General features: G+C 43.7%; 1 protein-coding gene across 4 annotated transcripts in view; it reads left to right on the top strand.

The window, feature by feature from the left end:
• The window catches only part of LOC148332795 (potassium voltage-gated channel subfamily KQT member 5-like), a 39,227-nt gene extending 22,966 nt beyond the window's left edge, over nucleotides 1–16,261 (top strand). For 2 of the 4 annotated variants that reach the window (XM_088303616.1, XM_088303613.1), the window contains exons 2-15: nucleotides 2,867–2,957; nucleotides 3,056–3,182; nucleotides 4,176–4,351; nucleotides 5,288–5,413; nucleotides 5,518–5,628; nucleotides 6,216–6,311; nucleotides 7,094–7,188; nucleotides 9,115–9,141; nucleotides 10,739–10,962; nucleotides 11,095–11,203; nucleotides 11,829–11,960; nucleotides 12,782–12,889; nucleotides 13,355–13,481; nucleotides 14,106–16,261. In XM_088303616.1, the coding sequence (XP_088159742.1) occupies nucleotides 2,867–2,957; nucleotides 3,056–3,182; nucleotides 4,176–4,351; nucleotides 5,288–5,413; nucleotides 5,518–5,628; nucleotides 6,216–6,311; nucleotides 7,094–7,188; nucleotides 9,115–9,141; nucleotides 10,739–10,962; nucleotides 11,095–11,203; nucleotides 11,829–11,960; nucleotides 12,782–12,889; nucleotides 13,355–13,481; nucleotides 14,106–15,320 (2,764 nt within the window). In that variant the 3' untranslated portion in view covers nucleotides 15,321–16,261. The remainder of the gene's footprint in view (nucleotides 1–2,866; nucleotides 2,958–3,055; nucleotides 3,183–4,175; nucleotides 4,352–5,287; nucleotides 5,414–5,517; nucleotides 5,629–6,215; nucleotides 6,312–7,093; nucleotides 7,189–9,114; nucleotides 9,142–10,738; nucleotides 10,963–11,094; nucleotides 11,204–11,828; nucleotides 11,961–12,781; nucleotides 12,890–13,354; nucleotides 13,482–14,105) is intronic. The other 2 variants (XM_088303614.1, XM_088303615.1) reach the window with 2 other exon arrangements.
• The last annotated feature ends 427 nt before the right edge of the window (nucleotides 16,262–16,688 follow it).

Raw genomic sequence — 16,688 nt, forward strand, 5'->3', positions numbered from 1 at the left:
AGAAATGTAGAAATATTTCAAATGCACGAGCATGCTTGTACGTTACAACAAGAACTTGAAATTGAACGACAACGCAAGCTTCAGACAAAATTAATGAGCTGCAGTTCGTGTAATCGGATGTATGAAAAAAAATGAGACACTGGAGGCATTAAATGATCATTATTCATACATTAACGGTGATGTGTGAGTCATTCTGGTACATCAGTGCTTCTCAATTATTTTCTGTTACGCCCCCCCCCCGAGCAACAAGAAAACAATTCACGCCCCCCCCACCCTCTCTCCGCCGCAACTATAAATAATAGCATTTTTGTTGCAAAACAAAACAACACCGAAGAGTTAATACTCGCTGCGCACAATGGCCAAGGAGAGCGCCACCACCGCCGCCTACTGGAGTGGATGTGCAATTGCACTTTATTGTAGTATGGCGGGAAAAAAGCCCCCCTCAGGAGCGCACTGCGCCCCCCCCCCCAACACTGCACTAGATGATCAAAAATCTTTACTAGTAGCATCAAAAATTTCGAGACCATCTCAATTTGTTAATGCTTTTCTTTCTGTTTTCACATTTTTGGGAGAAAGATGTAAGAATAAACAGAAGGGACACAAATATGCATTATGTGAGAGCCAGCTTGGGTCCATTTTGACTCCAAAAGCAAAGACAAAGTGGTGCTCCGAACAATCCGTCTCGTTGTTGTGAATTTGTACTTGAGTGAGGTCAATATTTGTATTTTTCAATCAATGCTCAATTAACGTCAGAACAGAAACGGTGCAGATTGAGTTCAGGACCATGGACAGCATCTCCATACCACGTGAGTCACCGCTTCCCCGTTTGGATTAAAGAGGAGAAGCAAAGTTGCGTGTTGTCATCACGCTCCGTCTTGTCAGTGAGCTCTGATGCATCAAAGTCATCTCCGTCGCCGCTTCATTACCCTCGGCGAGACTCTCGGTTACGCTCACTTCAAACTTCTTGGCCTGTCATTGCGAGAGACGCACTAAACACAACTTTGTAGGTCACATTACGCTGACCTCAAAGTGGATCACATACGGGTGGTTTTATTCCACTCTTCTGTGACATTTAAGATGGCATTTGATGTGTGACGTGATGCATGTGTGGAGGAGTTGCATTCAAAAAAAAAAAAAAAAAAGTGTAGCACTGACACTGTGTGGTGATTGTGTGTGTGTGTGTGTGTTTTTTTTTTTTTTGCGTGTGCTTGCATATTGTTGCTTGTAAGTTAGGGTCATACAAAATTACTCATCTAAAAGATCCGAACAATCGCGAGGGAGAGTGAGAGTGAGGCAGCACAACGCCACGGACGACAGCGAACGCTATTTTGCGCGACTAATTGATGAACTTCATTGAGAGCGTCATGACCCCGTCGCCGTGCTTTTCTGCAGCCCCTCTTTTATACGAAATACATTCGGCATGAAAACACGAGCGAGGCAATGGTTGGAGGGAGTTGATTGTCACTATTATATTTGGGCTCTGACAACCTTGTGCGAGCGCAAGAGGCGTAGGTGTGCTCGTGACGAGGAGCTTGCTGTTCAGCTGACGGCTATACAATACTTGTCGCTAAATCACGTCTTGCGGGCAAATTGACATTATTCAAATGTCTGCAAATATCAGCAAAGATACCCTAAAACCTTTGATGCTTCCTTTGCCGTTTTAAGCCGCTCGGCACCACCGGTAGCTTTTCTCGAAGCGTTACGATGAGAACGCACGGGTCAAATATTGCATAATGTGGATGTGGAAAAATAGTCTGCTTTTTCTGGGTATGGGCCAAGGTTTCCCCGAGGTCACAACACCACTGTCCTCTTCTGCATCCATATTGCACGCTACGGGACAGTGACCCGCTCTGCACGCCCACCATTTTCACACAGCTCCCATTGAAATGCGCGACAGAATCCCGATTTTCAAGATTGAAAGATTTCCTCTCAACTCTGCGATAGCATGTTTTTGCACCGAGGGGCTGACAGTAATGAGTCCCTAGTCTCCACTTCAATACAGCTGTGGAGACTTGGAGACAAATTACATAACCAGTAATGACTTGACTGCAGGAAGAAATAAATTGTGCTTGGCTGCAGAACTGCAAAGACTTCAGCGCTCCTCGACTGTATCACGTCCGTCCATCCATCCATCCTCTTCCACCCAACAGCTTGAATGACGCCGTGTATAAAATCTTCGACTTACTGTTACAGCACAAAAAAATTGGCGGTCGAGACCTTCTCTGTTGGCCTAACATAATCAAGAAATCATCATCATATTCTTCACATTGATGTCATATTATATCCGAGTGTTGAATTTTTAGGTGAGCGTTTGTATCCAATCAGAATTCAGCTTGCTGGTGTTGCCAGGCAGATTTAATAATATCAGTAACATGCACTATTCGTCCGAGGTCTTCAGATAAAAAAAATCTGAAAGTATCTCTTTGCCACAAATATACCAAAATAAGATGACATGATAAAACACGCAGACTAGCATGATAATAAGGAGGAAAGACACGCTAAACACAAATAAATGTACACTTTTGATCATTTAATAATTCTCAACATAGAGCTGGTTGGTTTGTTTTTTTCTCTTATTTTTTTTTTATATATGTGACGGTCATATGATACCACTTTTCCAAGTGGCTCGCTTTTACTGCTTGTTTCTTCGCAAAGCACGTTGCACAAACAAACAGGATTAATTTGATTTCGCAGGAAATTGAATAATAGGTTCACGATTCGCTGCAGAAAATAACCCACAAGATGGTTGGCCGGTGTTTTCACTTTGAATAATAAATGGCACGAATCCCGTTGACGCAATGTCACCCTTTCGAAAATGTCGTTTGGCGGATATTTCTGAGGGGCCGTTTTTATTCGTTCTGTGCAGGTTCGTCTTGGTCTTCAGCTGCCTGGTCCTCTCGGTGTTCTCCTCCATTCCAGCTCATCAGGACTTCTCCTCTTACTGTCTGCTTATTTTGGTACGAGACACGAGCGGGCATTTTTCAACGTTGACATGATCCAAAGACGCTCTGACTTGTGTCTCCTGCTAAGACGTCATTTGTTGAACGCCCTGTAGGAGTTTGTCATGATTGTGGTGTTCGGGTTGGAGTACATCATCCGCATCTGGTCGGCGGGATGCTGCTGTCGCTATCGAGGATGGCAGGGACGACTGCGCTTTGCCAGAAAGCCTTTCTGCGTCATTGGTGAGTTCTGACATCAGCCCACCTCCACTTCCCACCATAATGTCATTTCGCCGTCCGTCTTACGATTTCCTCTCCCTTTTTTTTCCGCTGCCTGCTGCATCGTTTAGTTGCCTTGTTGGTGTGCTCGGAAGATAATGTTAGGTCGGAGGCAAAATTCCATGGCATGCGATTGACCAGCGCTTGCACGTGTCATTGAGAGCTGTGGTCGAAGCTCATAAGAGAAGAATGCATTTACGCAATGACTTTGCATCAGAGGCCTTTTATTTTTCCATTATTTAGACACGAATCCCTCTGCTGCCTCTTGGAAAGAACAGTTGGAAAGACTGATGGAAGGGGAATACGGCTCATGGGTGACATGTGACCCCACTTTGTTCACGCTAACATCGATGTGCTTGTTTATGATGTTGCTGATCTCGGGAGGATTGTGGAAACAAGACAAGCAGCAATTTTGCCAACAGTACAAGACAGAGTGGTGACATTTAAACATCAACTCTGTAGCTCTGTTTGAAATTTATTTCTACCCCCCCCCCCATTTAACTCATCAAACATCTGTAACGCTTACCCTCACAAGGGTTGCGGGTGTGCCGGAGCTTTGCCCAGCTGACTTGGGGCAAGAGGCAGTCTGGACTGGTTGCCAGCTCCTTACGCTACCTTAAGCATACAGAATTTAGAATCACTGGCACCAATTTGGGGGGGGGCGTAGAGAGTGTGAGAGAGAGAGAGAGAGAGAGTGTGAGAGAGAGAGAGAGAGAGAGAGAGAGAGAGAAAGAGTGAGAGAGAGAGCAAGAGAGAGAGAGAGAGAGAGAGAGAGAAATTGGCTGTGTGAAGAAGCAATTGAGAGCCAAAATGCATATAAAATAGTCAAACTTGAAGGTTATTCAGCGCTTTCACTCCAAGCAAAAATCCTGCAACTCTCCACGCTCTTGCACTGCTTTTTCTACACAAATGCGTTATTGTATCACAAGTCTTTTTTTTTGTGTGTGTACCTCGCAGACATCATAGTGCTGATTGCATCAGTTGCTGTGGTGTCAGCAGGAAGCCAAGGCAACATCTTTGCCACTTCAGTCCTGCGTAGCCTTCGTTTCCTACAGATCCTACGCATGGTGCGCATGGACCGGAGAGGGGGTACATGGAAGCTGCTCGGTTCTGTGGTCTACGCACACAGCAAGGTAGGCGTGAGGACGACCACAAACGAATGGCGCCTACTCGGCGTCTTAGTCCCTGCTCTCCACTTTGACGAATGCGCACGGACGCACAAACGCGCACACGACCTTTGCATTCCTCATGTAGAAGCCGACGCCGGCCTCTGTTTTGCACTTATGGATTTTTTTTTCCACTGCTATCAAACTGTACCGTGTTAAAGTGAATAATCTCTTGAATAATTCAATAAGCGAGCTGTGATCAATAATGTAAAATATATGCTCTCTCCATCGATATAGCTGCCAAGGCATGACTTTCATTGCTTGATTTGAACGTTTCTGTGGTAGGATGAATATTAAATCAACTCAGTTGTATTCAGAAAGCACTTCAAGACAACCAAACTTCTCTATACAAAGTGCAGCACATGGAGCAAAAGCAAGTCACACAACTACAAACAATAAAACAAATTATTAATGAAGACAGTAAAAAGCACAAAAACGATAAAACCAAAAGCAAGTCGAATGCTGAGTCAAAAGCCAAAGAATAAAAAATAGTATTAAGATGTGTTTCAAAGATGGGAGGACTTGCCCATCGATTAGCGTGAGCTCATTCCAAAGAGACGGACCGGCTCGAGCAGATGCAATGAAAACAGAAGAGGCCCCAGAATTGAACCCTGCGGAACACCGTTTGACATGAACATTCACTTACATGATTTAAATAATTGTAGAAGTTCCCAATTGTCTTTCATGTTCCCACAATCACAATGCGAAAGCTGGTCACTACTCTACAGCGACATCAAAAGGAGACGTTTACATGACCGCATTCGTGAAACGGAACCAGTCGGATTTTCGGGTCAGATGTGACAAAGATGGAGTTTTATGGCCGTGATAACCAGCCAGTTTGGCAAAAGTTGAGCCCCAGATTGTAACCCTGTGCTCTGAATGTCTGCTGATCTTTGCCCACAGGAGCTGGTGACTGCTTGGTACATCGGTTTCTTGGTTCTCATCTTCTCTTCCTTCCTTGTCTACCTTGTGGAGAATAAATTCAACAAGGAGTTTGCCACATATGCTGATGCCTTGTGGTGGGGCACGGTGAGTTTTGAGGAATATCTCTTGCCAGACTTGTATAAAAATGTATTCTTAAATTGCAGGTTGGAACTTGATTTCTTTTCCGACTCGCGAACATCTTTTCACAGATCACGCTGACAACCATTGGCTACGGAGACAAGACACCAAAGACATGGACGGGGAGGATGTTGTCTGCTGGTTTTGCACTGTTGGGGATCTCTTTCTTTGCCTTACCTGCAGTAAGCGCAGACTTTTCAAGACTTTCTTTTTCAATGACATCGATTCGCGTGTCCTATTCAATGAGCTAATTCTCCCTTCTGTCGTAGTGTGGCGTTCCACAAGGTTCCGTTTAGGGGCCCTTGCTATTTTCGGTATACTTGCTGCCTAACAAGGAATGAGCGTCTGCGATCCGTTTGTTTTTTTACGGATGCATGTTTATGTCTCAAATGGTGATAAAACACTTGAGTGTTCATGTTCTATGCTGGAGTTAGTACAGACGCTTAATTGGCCCGCGAGGAAACATACACGCCTTTGCTGCGGAGACCTTTTCATACACAAATCAAGATTTACAGTGATTGCAACAAGCTGATGAGGCCCGAAATTGTGAGAAGTAGACGAATAATCCTCAAAAAATTCACATTTTCGAGTGATCTTTGTCTTGTGAGCTCTTCAATGTAAAGTTCTGAATAACCTTGTCACCTGCAAGGTGACAAAAAATGAGACGCACTCACTTAAAGAGATCGTAAAAACTCGCCAGGGCACCTTTAACATATTCTATGTTGAGTTCAAATGAACCGCTTCACAAAATTCCTTCCTTTCACGTTAGGGTATTCTGGGCTCCGGTTTTGCTCTGAAGGTCCAAGAGCAGCACCGACAGAAGCACTTTGAAAAGAGGAGAAACCCTGCAGCCTACCTCATCCAGGTAAATTGAAACGAAATCTCCATGAGGCCAACACGAATGTTGCTCTTGTTCAAAACAATATACAAAGTGCCAGCATTATTCTTTCCCGTCCTCCTTTTAACATCATACAATTTGATAAAAAAAATAAATAAATAAAATAATAATAATCTCCAAGCATGTGAGATTCTACTTCTTAATCCGGGAGGTTGTTGTCGTCTTTCCACATTGTTTGCGTGGCGGAATATGTCGTTATCATTCCCGTCTTGTCTGCTTCACTTATGTCCTCCATTTCCCGCCTCCCCAGTCGTGCGTTTAATTTCCAATCCTGCATTCCTTGCCTAATTTCGCATTGTCTCCTGCATATGCAATGTCGTATTTTCCCCCTGATTTGAGACCTCCCCGACTTTCGCTTGGTCATCTTCCCCCACATTTAGCTGAGCTCCCATTCCGAATTCCCGCCATGTTATATTCCTCCTCCTTTTCCCGACCGTCATTGTGTCATCCTGTCCATTCACATGTTGTACCAGGCTGCGTGGCGTTATTACTCCACAGACAGCACCAGGCCATACCTGGATGCCACATGAGAGCCTCCTGCCCTCCCACAGGCATGTATTCATGCCTGACCTCCGCTCCGAGCCAAAGACGTGTGACACCCCTGTGTCACTGTTCTCACTGATCACCTTTCTCTTTTGTTCTTTTGTCTTTTCCATCTTCCTCCTCTTTTGTCTCTCTTCTCCTCTTTATATTTATGGCTCTTCTCTCCTTCTTCTTCTTCCTCTTGCTTTTGTGTCTCCTGCATGCAGTGTGTTTGGCGTAGTTATGCAGCTGATGAACACTCGGTTTCCATTGCTACCTGGAAGCCTCACTTGAAAGCGTTGCATACCTGCAGCCCTACAAAGTAGGTACAATGATGGCGACTGTTGCCTGTGTTTGGTCACTTGTCTTTTTTCTGTACATGAACTGTAGAAAAGAAAAAAGGAAATGTCACACAATTTCCAGCTTGGATGTGAATCCCGTGACTTGCGAGATCAAAAGCAGCCATCAGTTTATGGAATCAATTGTTGCATTTAGTTTCCGTGATGGATGCAATTATCATGCCAATCAGAATTTGCGACCTTTAGTGGGTGGCCATGAGCTGCGAGCTGCGAGCGATGCAGAGATCAATCGCTTTAATGGCTTGACGTGCATGAGTGGACTAAATATAGTGCAGTCGGCCATTTTATTTTTTTCATAACTGTAACCGCGTACGGTATCTTCCATTGCAGAGGGAATCCGCTGACTTAAAACATACTTGATTGCAAGCTTCATTTTTCAATTTGCCATTGCAGCATGATTTAAAGTTGAAATACAAATTGAAGCAAGTACGCACTTGATATTTCCCTGATTTCCATGACGGTATGACGGGAAAACATCTTCAAGGCACTCAAGTGATTGTTTTTTGTTTTTTTTTAATCTTTTTTTTCCCCCTTTCAAGTATTTCCGTAGTTTGCCTGGATATTTGTAGCATGCTTGATATTTGATGGTTGTTGGATGATAATTAAGTTCACAAGGTGCATTGTGGTGGATGTTTCGGTCAAAATCAACGTTTGAGAAGACGTGGTTTTGTTTCAAAAGTTAACGCTGTTAAAGTCTCAAAATTATGAAACCACCACCCGTTTGCTTTTGGAAAGATGATTTTAAAGAAAGACTTCTCATTTATTTATGACAAAACTGTAGACTTTTTTTTTTTTTTTTTTTGGGCCCGCGGGCCACAGTTTGACACCGATGACGCTTTTGAGGGTAATCCTAGCATTTCGCCTAAAAGCTAACTGACTACTTTTTTTTGTGAGTAGCGCATCTATGTACGTCTGTGGATAAATATGTTGATATGTATGGTAGTCCCCCCAGAAATCTGCAAAGAAAAAAAGTTCAATCCGCAGAGAACAATCCTGATCCTACAGGGAGCAATTGTTGATTCCATGGCTTAAAGGTTGGCTTTGCATGGGCATTAAAAAAAAAACACCCTAAAATGAGCAGTTATTCAGCAAATTAACTTAATAATGAAGTAAGAATACTCGTGGGAAATTATTTTCAAAAGCAAAACACTGTGAAACATTGCGCTTATCAAATAATTAACATCAATATTGGGCAGATTTATTTGCATTACTTTAAAAGTGCAAAACATTTCAAAACATTTCAATGGTAGAACAGGTTACGTTAAAGCAAATATTTAAACAAAGTGTAAAATAAGCTCACTTGACGGGGTATCGTAAAAATCAGGGGGAAATTTTACAAACAATACAAAAAAATAAAGGAAACAATTAAAAATTAGTGTAATCTATCCATTTTGCATGTGGATATTGTAGCGATTATTATTAGTGATTAAAGCAGAAAAAAGTAGACAAATACCAACGACAATTGTCTGCTAAAAACATTTCATTGAAAGTAACCAGCAAGGTCAGCTGTGTGTCTTCGATGCCGTCTATCTGACTGCGACATCTAGCGGTCGGGATGAAAACTACTAGTAAATATATTATTCTGAGATCGCGGAATCCTGAAGTGGACCAGTACGGATGTATGCATTTACGTATGATACATTACTTACTGAGCTGTTTCGAGCCATGCTTAATTTTCTTTTAATGATGTTCGTGTCATTTGAAATGAATGATAAATAAAGTAGATTTGATATTAAAATTGGTCGTACCGGAAATGCATGAAATGCATTATTCGATCATGTGAGTGAAATTGATGTGAACTTTTGAAATAATTCATATTCATCACAATGACCACATTTATATCTAATACAATTTTTGTCTTTTTCTCAAATATCAACTGACAACTCCAGAAAAGAACAAGGAGAACCGACGACAAGGTTTGTGATGAAAAACACAAACAAATTGCATCATGCAGGAAAACGAAAAACTTGGCTGTGATGTACAAAGTTAAAATCTTACAAACGCCTCGCAGACACACACACAAAAAAAAACATGATTTACTCTCACCCAAAAAGTCACAAACAATCTCAGTGTGTTTCGCAAATACAAAAAAAAAACATTGACAAACGAATGCATTTTGTTTTGCACAGAGGAAATGTACCTAACAAACAAAATACATCCTGCTTCAGAAACAAATACAGTTTGTTTGAAACCTTTCTTCAGTTACCAAACAAATATCCTTCAAGTGCCAACTAAAGTCTTTCAAGTAGAAAAAAAAAATCCAGAGCTGGGCTGTTCGTCCCGGCCGGATTTCCATTTTGGTGAATAATGATGATTATTTGTTGATTTTTGGGTGTGACTATATCATGTTTTGTTTGTTTGTGAGATTTCGGGCTTGGTTTTAACTCCATGTTGATGAAAATATTTCTGGAGCCTTGCTGTTCCAAAGCAAATGTCTTTCAAATCAACTCCAATTCACAATTTGAAATGAAGTCATCATGTCCTGCCAGAAATGTGGACGGGGAGATATAATTGTTGAAAAAACAAACCTCAACATATATAAAAGTTGCATTGTTTTTAATGGTGAACAACTTCAACCATTTTCCTTCTTAGTCACTTTGGAAAGTCTCCCAAGCTTGTCCAATTTTTTTTTTTTTGCATTTTTGGCTGAGATGAACTCAAGACAGGAGACGTCTAATGAATCTTAGCTGCTATTTGAAAACAAAGCCTGTATTCCACACGAAGAATTGTGTCATTGTGGCCCAGGTGTCAAATTCGACATCGTTTTGCGATGTTACATGAACATAATGCTGAGGCCAATTCACACCTGCCTCAGTAAAGACATGCTCGTACTTTTTTCCGGGCAACAATTGACTTGCGGGCTTCAAGTTGTGTCTGTAACGCGCGCTAACTAAGCCATGCTGAACTTAAAACGATAATCGGCATCATCATCACAATAAGGCGGAACGACTACTTTTGTCCAAAAGCCTGCTCGAGAACCCGTGGGTAGCAGTTTACGCGCTGTCCGATTTTAGGCCGCAGTTTCATCAGTGAAACGGAAATAAATTAACTGAGTAATGTGAGAAGCTTCCAGAACACGCTGGCAACTTTACTTTTACGGCATCTGCACTTGTACACGCACATCAAACGGACGAGATGAAATGTCAAACTCACTGCAGTTTGTTGTCGAGCGTTCGGAACCTTTTCTGCCGTCTGCAGCCAGCGATTGCAAAACAGAATCTCTTCTCCGTTGCCTTCCCCGAATAAATAAATCCGTTTGAACATGACAATCTTGTCTTTGAGTGCAGTTATTTTAAATTGGTTGCCGGTCCGCAGCTCTCCGCCGGAACGTTCTTACCTTGCGGTCGCTGAGAATGAACGACGCCACGTGCGACCATTGTTCAAGCCAGCACCGACTGCGTTTTACAAAATCGTTCACCTGCGAAACATACACGCTTCATAAAAAAAAAAAAAAATGACGTCTGTGTGTAATTATTGTTGTTCTCACGCTTCGCTTCTCTTTTCACTTTGCAGCCAGAAACTCAGCTTCAAGGAGCGAGTGAGGATGGCCAGCCCGAGAGGTCAGAGCATCAAGAACAGGCAGACGTCCTCAGTGAACGACCGGCGTTCTCCAGTGGCCGAGGCGGCCGCGGACGGCACGAGCCCCGCCAAGGTACAGAAGAGCTGGAGTTTTAATGACCGCACACGCTTCAGACCCTCACTGCGCCTTAAAAGCCAGTCGCGATCCACCACTGACGGTGAGTGCCAATTACGTTCCCGTCACTTTTTTTGTCGCTGCTCTCATGCCAATCACATCCTTGACATATTTTCAGGTTGAGGTACAGATGAGTTTGTGCAAAAAATAATTCCCCCCCCCCCTTGCTCATCAGCAGACTCCAACGTGGCAGGAGAGGACGGCTTTGATGAGAAGGGCTGTCATTGTGAGATCTCAGTGGAGGACTTGCTGCCTTCTGTCAAGTCGGCCATTAGAGCCATTAGGTGAGCAAAAGTTACAGAGAAACGCATTTGTTTTTCCCTCATTTTCGACTCGTCCAAGTTTCTTTGTCTTTGTTTTTTGTTCATGTAAATAAATCTTGGTTGCAACTGACTGCAACAATTAAACCATTAAAATTCATGATTCTCAATTATTTTCTTTTACGTCCCCCAGCAAGAAGAAAACAAATAGCGCCCCCCCCCCCACTCTCCGCTGCAACTATGAAAAAATCGCATTTTCATTGCTACATCGTTGTGCTCAATCGGCAAGGAGCGCGCCACTGACATCTCCTGGAATGGATGTGCAATTACACTTTATTGTAGTATGGCGGGAAAAAAATAAGCATGTTCCTCAGGGTCACCGGCGCCCCCTCAGCATCACAGGGGGGGGGGGGCGCCCCACTATTTGAGAAGCATTTTTTTCCAAGGCTTTTCCACTCTTGCATGCGTCGACTGTCGAGTAAATAAATGTTTAAATGTATTCATTGCTCCATCTTCTGATCAAATCATGTGATCGAGTAACCGTTATTTTTTCCCAAACTCGCTGATCGACCCCTAAAACTCGCATCAAGTCTAATTAAAAAAAAAAAAGAGTTTTGTCTGCCAGTGAAAACTCCTCGTCTTCCCTCAGAATAATGAAGTTCCACGTGGCAAAGAAGAAGTTCAAGGAGACCCTGCGTCCTTATGATGTGAAGGATGTGATTGAGCAGTACTCTGCGGGACATTTGGACATGTTGTGTCGCATTAAGAGCCTCCAAACTCGGTAGGACGTTCCAGACATTCCGTGTTGAGCACATACTGCATGAAATGTTTATTTCACTTGGAAAGATACGTCATGTACACTGAACGGCCGCAACATTCGGACAAGCGAGGATATCCAATGCAAAAAACTGCATCCATGCTTCAGCTTATGCAAACGTAATAATGTTTGGTTTTGATTGACACCGTCAGAGCGGTCGCCATTTGAAATGTTCATTATTCTATTTTTAGTTTGCATGCAGTGGGTGCCGATGGCGGGTGCTTCACGGAAGCTGCTCCAGATGTTTTGGTTGCCTCAGTTACAGGAGAGTGTCAAAAATAGTGAGAATATCTCTCGGCATGAGGAAAGGCGCTGCAAAGCAAATAAATCGTAAAATACATCTCAATTTGTGTTCATTCGACTCAATATTCAATATATTGTATTGGATATCATTACTTGGACATGAGGTCAAATGTTGTGGCTGGCAAGTGTACAGTTGTGCAAATTAGTTCACATGCGCTGGCAGAATTTGTGCACCTTTCCAAAAAAAAAATAATTTTTTTCGAGCAATTTCCAAAATATTAAGGCTTTTCCAAATGAGACAATTATTGAACAAAACATAAAAAAAATAATGAGATGATCTCCACTCACTCAGTCGTAAAAAAATAAAAAAAAATCCCAAATTCCCAGAGTTGAACAAATTCTTCCGGAGTATGCATCATAAGAGCACGACCGCATATAAATGTGTATATGTGCGTATTTGTGGTCGTTGGCATGCTGGCATCTGTCTCCGTACTTCATGCATGTGTGTTTGTGTATGTGTGTTGATTTTTGCTTCCTCACAGGCTGGACATGATTGTAGGCCCGCAGCCCCTGAGCAGCCGCGCCAAGACTTTTTCCTCCCCCTCCCTGCCTCTCTATTACAGCCAGGGCAGAAAGAACTCCACCCAAGGGTCAGCGTGCCCATGCACATCAAATGGGTTCCGTTCATTTTGATTCTGCTCATTCAGGATACGGCGCATGCTCAGATATATTATTGCAAAAAAAAAATTAAAATCTGCTTTACTACATTCGCTGAATTGTTGAAAATGAAAACATGTTGAGCTCGCACAACTTCTCATGCGTTGCTCTTTGCTTCCATCTACTGGTCAGTGGATGAATTTCCCATGCCGTTATCATACAGCAGCTCTATGAGCTTTGCTTTTTGTGCTTTAGCTTGTTATTGTTGTCGTAGCGACCAAAAAAAAAAAAAAGTAAAAATTGCACAAGTGTGGGGGGGGGGGCGGTGTCTATGTTTGCCTCTGGCATGAAAATGACTAACTACGGCCCTGGACGGAGCGATTAAAGTGTGATTCTCGAGGCGTCCGCTTCCCTGGATTCAACTCAAACGTGTTACGGTGTGCCTTTGTGATATTTAGGGTGGACCAAATCCTTGGGAAGGGGCAGATCCCCCTGGATAAGAAGATCCGAGAAAAGTTGTTGTCTGATGGCGACCTGCTGGAGGACATGAGCATGCTGGGACGTGTTTGTAAAGTGGAGCGCCAGGTGCTTGCTTGCTTCTTTTTATTACGCTTTAATTGATTGTTAACAATGATAAATAATCTGTCAGAGGCAATTTATAATTCAGGTGTGCCATTAATGAGAAGAACCGCATCTTGCAAATGACGAGGCGAGGACACGACGGGGTGGCGTTTCTTCAGAATTTTATGGCCAATTCTGGTTGGCATTTTTGATTCGGCGGAACAAGCGACAAATCGCCGACATTGTGCCTGTTTGAACTTAGAGGACTTGAATGACCTTTTTTTTTTTTTTTTAAACGTAGCAGACCTCCAAAATGGGAGCGATATGGCAGTGGGAGGAGAGAGGCAGGATAGGATGGGAGTCGTTTTCATCACGACAGGATTTTTTATATATTTATTTATTTTTCGGTCCTCAACGGTACGGTACCCTACTACGGATCCGCTCCTCTCTCGTCGGTCACGTGATGCGATGCGGCCGTTGTTTTGTTTGTTTTTTTCATTCGTGAACAGAATTTTCTAAAACGTCTGAATTGTGGAGCGCTTGAATGAGACAAGACTGTGAATGTGGGCCGAAAATTGTAAATGATGGATGGATCATCGCTTGCTGTTTTTTCATTTTTTTTTTTTTTTCCCTTTTCCCACATCACAGGTGCAGTCAATCGAGTCAAAGCTGGACTCACTGCTCGACATCTATCGGCAGGTTCTGCGGAAGGGCTCCTCCGCAGCTCTCACCCTTTCCTCGTTGCCACTGTTTGAGCCCGAACGGACTTCAGACTACCAGTCGTCCGTCTTCAGCAAGGATCTGTCCTTCCCCGGCCGGGTCAGCAGCGGCGCCGTACCTCACCCCGGCGGCTGCGTCACACGCTCATCAACCAATCCTCACCTGTCCCAAGGAGGACTCCATCTCATCCTGGCCACCCCCAACGATCTCGACCTGAATTCCTCCAGCACGACGCCTCCCTCGGGTCCTGCTTCCTCCTGCTTCAGCCCATCCCCGCTGCCACATCACCACCATCTCCAGCACCAGCACGCTCCTCCCCAACTTCACAGCCAGGATCAGTCGATCGCACCTGAAAGCGGCCATGACGAAACAGTGGCGAGCTCGCCTCCCATCCTCGCACCCGACAGCATCTGCGGCGCTGCGGGCGGAGGAGCGGCAGATGGCGGATTTTGTCTTCTGGCAAGGCTGCCGCCGCCTCCCCCTCCGAACAGGAATGTGGGTCTTAGCAACTTGATGCGAGCCTCCAATGAACATTCCCCTGAAATTGAAGACTTCTGCGGCAGTCTCGCATTGCAAATAAAGGACGGCAGCACCGGGGAGGAAGCGGCTCCGGATTTGGGGCTCGGCACGCTGGGAAAGCGCCAACGGGGTTGCGCCAACAACAAGGAGGAGGAGGAGGGCTCCTGGAGGAGGCACACGAGTCTGGAGCTGGAACCTCTGGTGCCGGCGAGCATAAGCTGCTGCTCGGGTCCCAGTCAGGCCGATCGCGGACTGGGAAAGTCCATGTCGGTGCAGGACTTGATGCAGGCGGGCCGAGGCCAAATGCAAGGCACCTACTGCAACATTTCATCGGCGGGCCACAGTAGAATCTCTTCCAATGGCTTCCAAGGAAGTTGCCAAGATCTCGGCGGGGGGGGGACCGAGAAAGGAGGTTGGGGGGAAGACGACCTTTTCATCAATGACAGAGAAGTGGAGATGCCGGGATTTGATTTCCTGTCACACGGGACGGTCGAGGCTCCCTCGTACGCGTCCCAACTCTTGAGAACCGAGTCGATGGCGTCACAGGGGTCCAATCATCACCCATCCTCACCGTCTGCTGGCAGCACTGAATTACTCAAAATGCAGCGCGTGCGATTAAAATAGACGGTGGTGCATGTTTGGAGGGAAATCGCGCATGATGGAAGGACAACTTTTTTTTTTTTTGCCAAAGAGAGTCAACATGTACTAAAATGGCCTATTTTATTTTGTTGATCTGAGTTGATTTCAGTCGCAGTATTTTCCTGCTGGCCATAATATTTGACCATTTCAGTTTGATTGCAAGAAGGTGGCCACTTTCCAGTCCAAACTTTAGACTTGGAAGACATTTGGTTTATACCTGAAATATCCGTTGAATGTCAAAGAGATTAGCAACCGAGTTTACGTACATTCCAAACTTGTAAGTCGGGACAATGACCCATTATTATCATATCATTGAAAAAAAATTGCTGAATGACCATATCCGCCATTGTATTCCAATAAGCCCCGCCCCCGTCGTGTAAACCAAACGTCACAAGAAGAACGACCGTTTTCATTTTTAAGACATAACATCCAGTGATAACGTACGTCATGAAGATGTCTAATATTGAATTCTCGATGTCCAAACAGCAAAAGAAATCTGCCCGGCGGTTGTCCCACGTTTTGACAACTCGAAAATGTTGAAAGACTGTCAACGTGTGTTCTTAAAACGTGGACAAAGAAGTCTACGTCGAAACATCTCTTGTGCGGCGTCTTTTTTTTTTTTTTAGACTGCAACAAGTTCACTTCAGTTTTCTGATTTCGAACATAAAAGTGTTGACCTGTTGAGTAAATGTCGGCTTGTTTTGATGGTTATTTGAATGTACAATTGATGCTTTAATGTTCATGTCATTAAAAATGCAAGTTGCTGCCTCATAAAAGCTTTAAGAGGACTTGTAAATCTCCTCTTCCTGTTGCATGGAACGCAATCAAGTGCATTTTAGAATGCCAAGACATTTTCTTGAGAAATGTAGGACATTATTGCATTAAAAGCGACCTTACTGGAGACCCATTTGGAAGACCCAAATGTGTGTGTGGGGTCATTTCTGATGGTAATATTCACTCATCAACTTGGGCATCGGCAAGAAACGACACCAAATTACGACCAATGTATGTCAAATTTGAGTGTTTCAAATGTAAAATGCAAAAAACAACAAAAAACAAAATGTGCTGTGCCTTGCTTTGGATTTTTCCTCCCCAGGAAAAAAAAAAATCACAAAGTTCCTAGAATGCCAGTTGTGGACATTTTGTTTGATTCTTCCATTGATCATTTTGTTAATGGATATCAAACAGCCCATCGGCCTTGTTGTCTCCTTTTAATTGAATTTATTCTCACCCAATGTTCAAATTAAATGCAATGTCATGAAAAGACACGCAAACATTTCCTCTCTCAAATAAAGAGCATCGACATGGCTTCGTTTGTGTCAAGAGTTGGACATGGAGCAGGACCCCAAACGT

Source organism: Idiotropiscis lumnitzeri, chromosome 8 (assembly GCF_059441095.1).
Source record: "Idiotropiscis lumnitzeri isolate Australia: NSW breed Sydney's pygmy pipehorse chromosome 8, RoL_Ilum_1.0, whole genome shotgun sequence".
NCBI lineage: Eukaryota > Metazoa > Chordata > Actinopteri > Syngnathiformes > Syngnathidae > Idiotropiscis > Idiotropiscis lumnitzeri.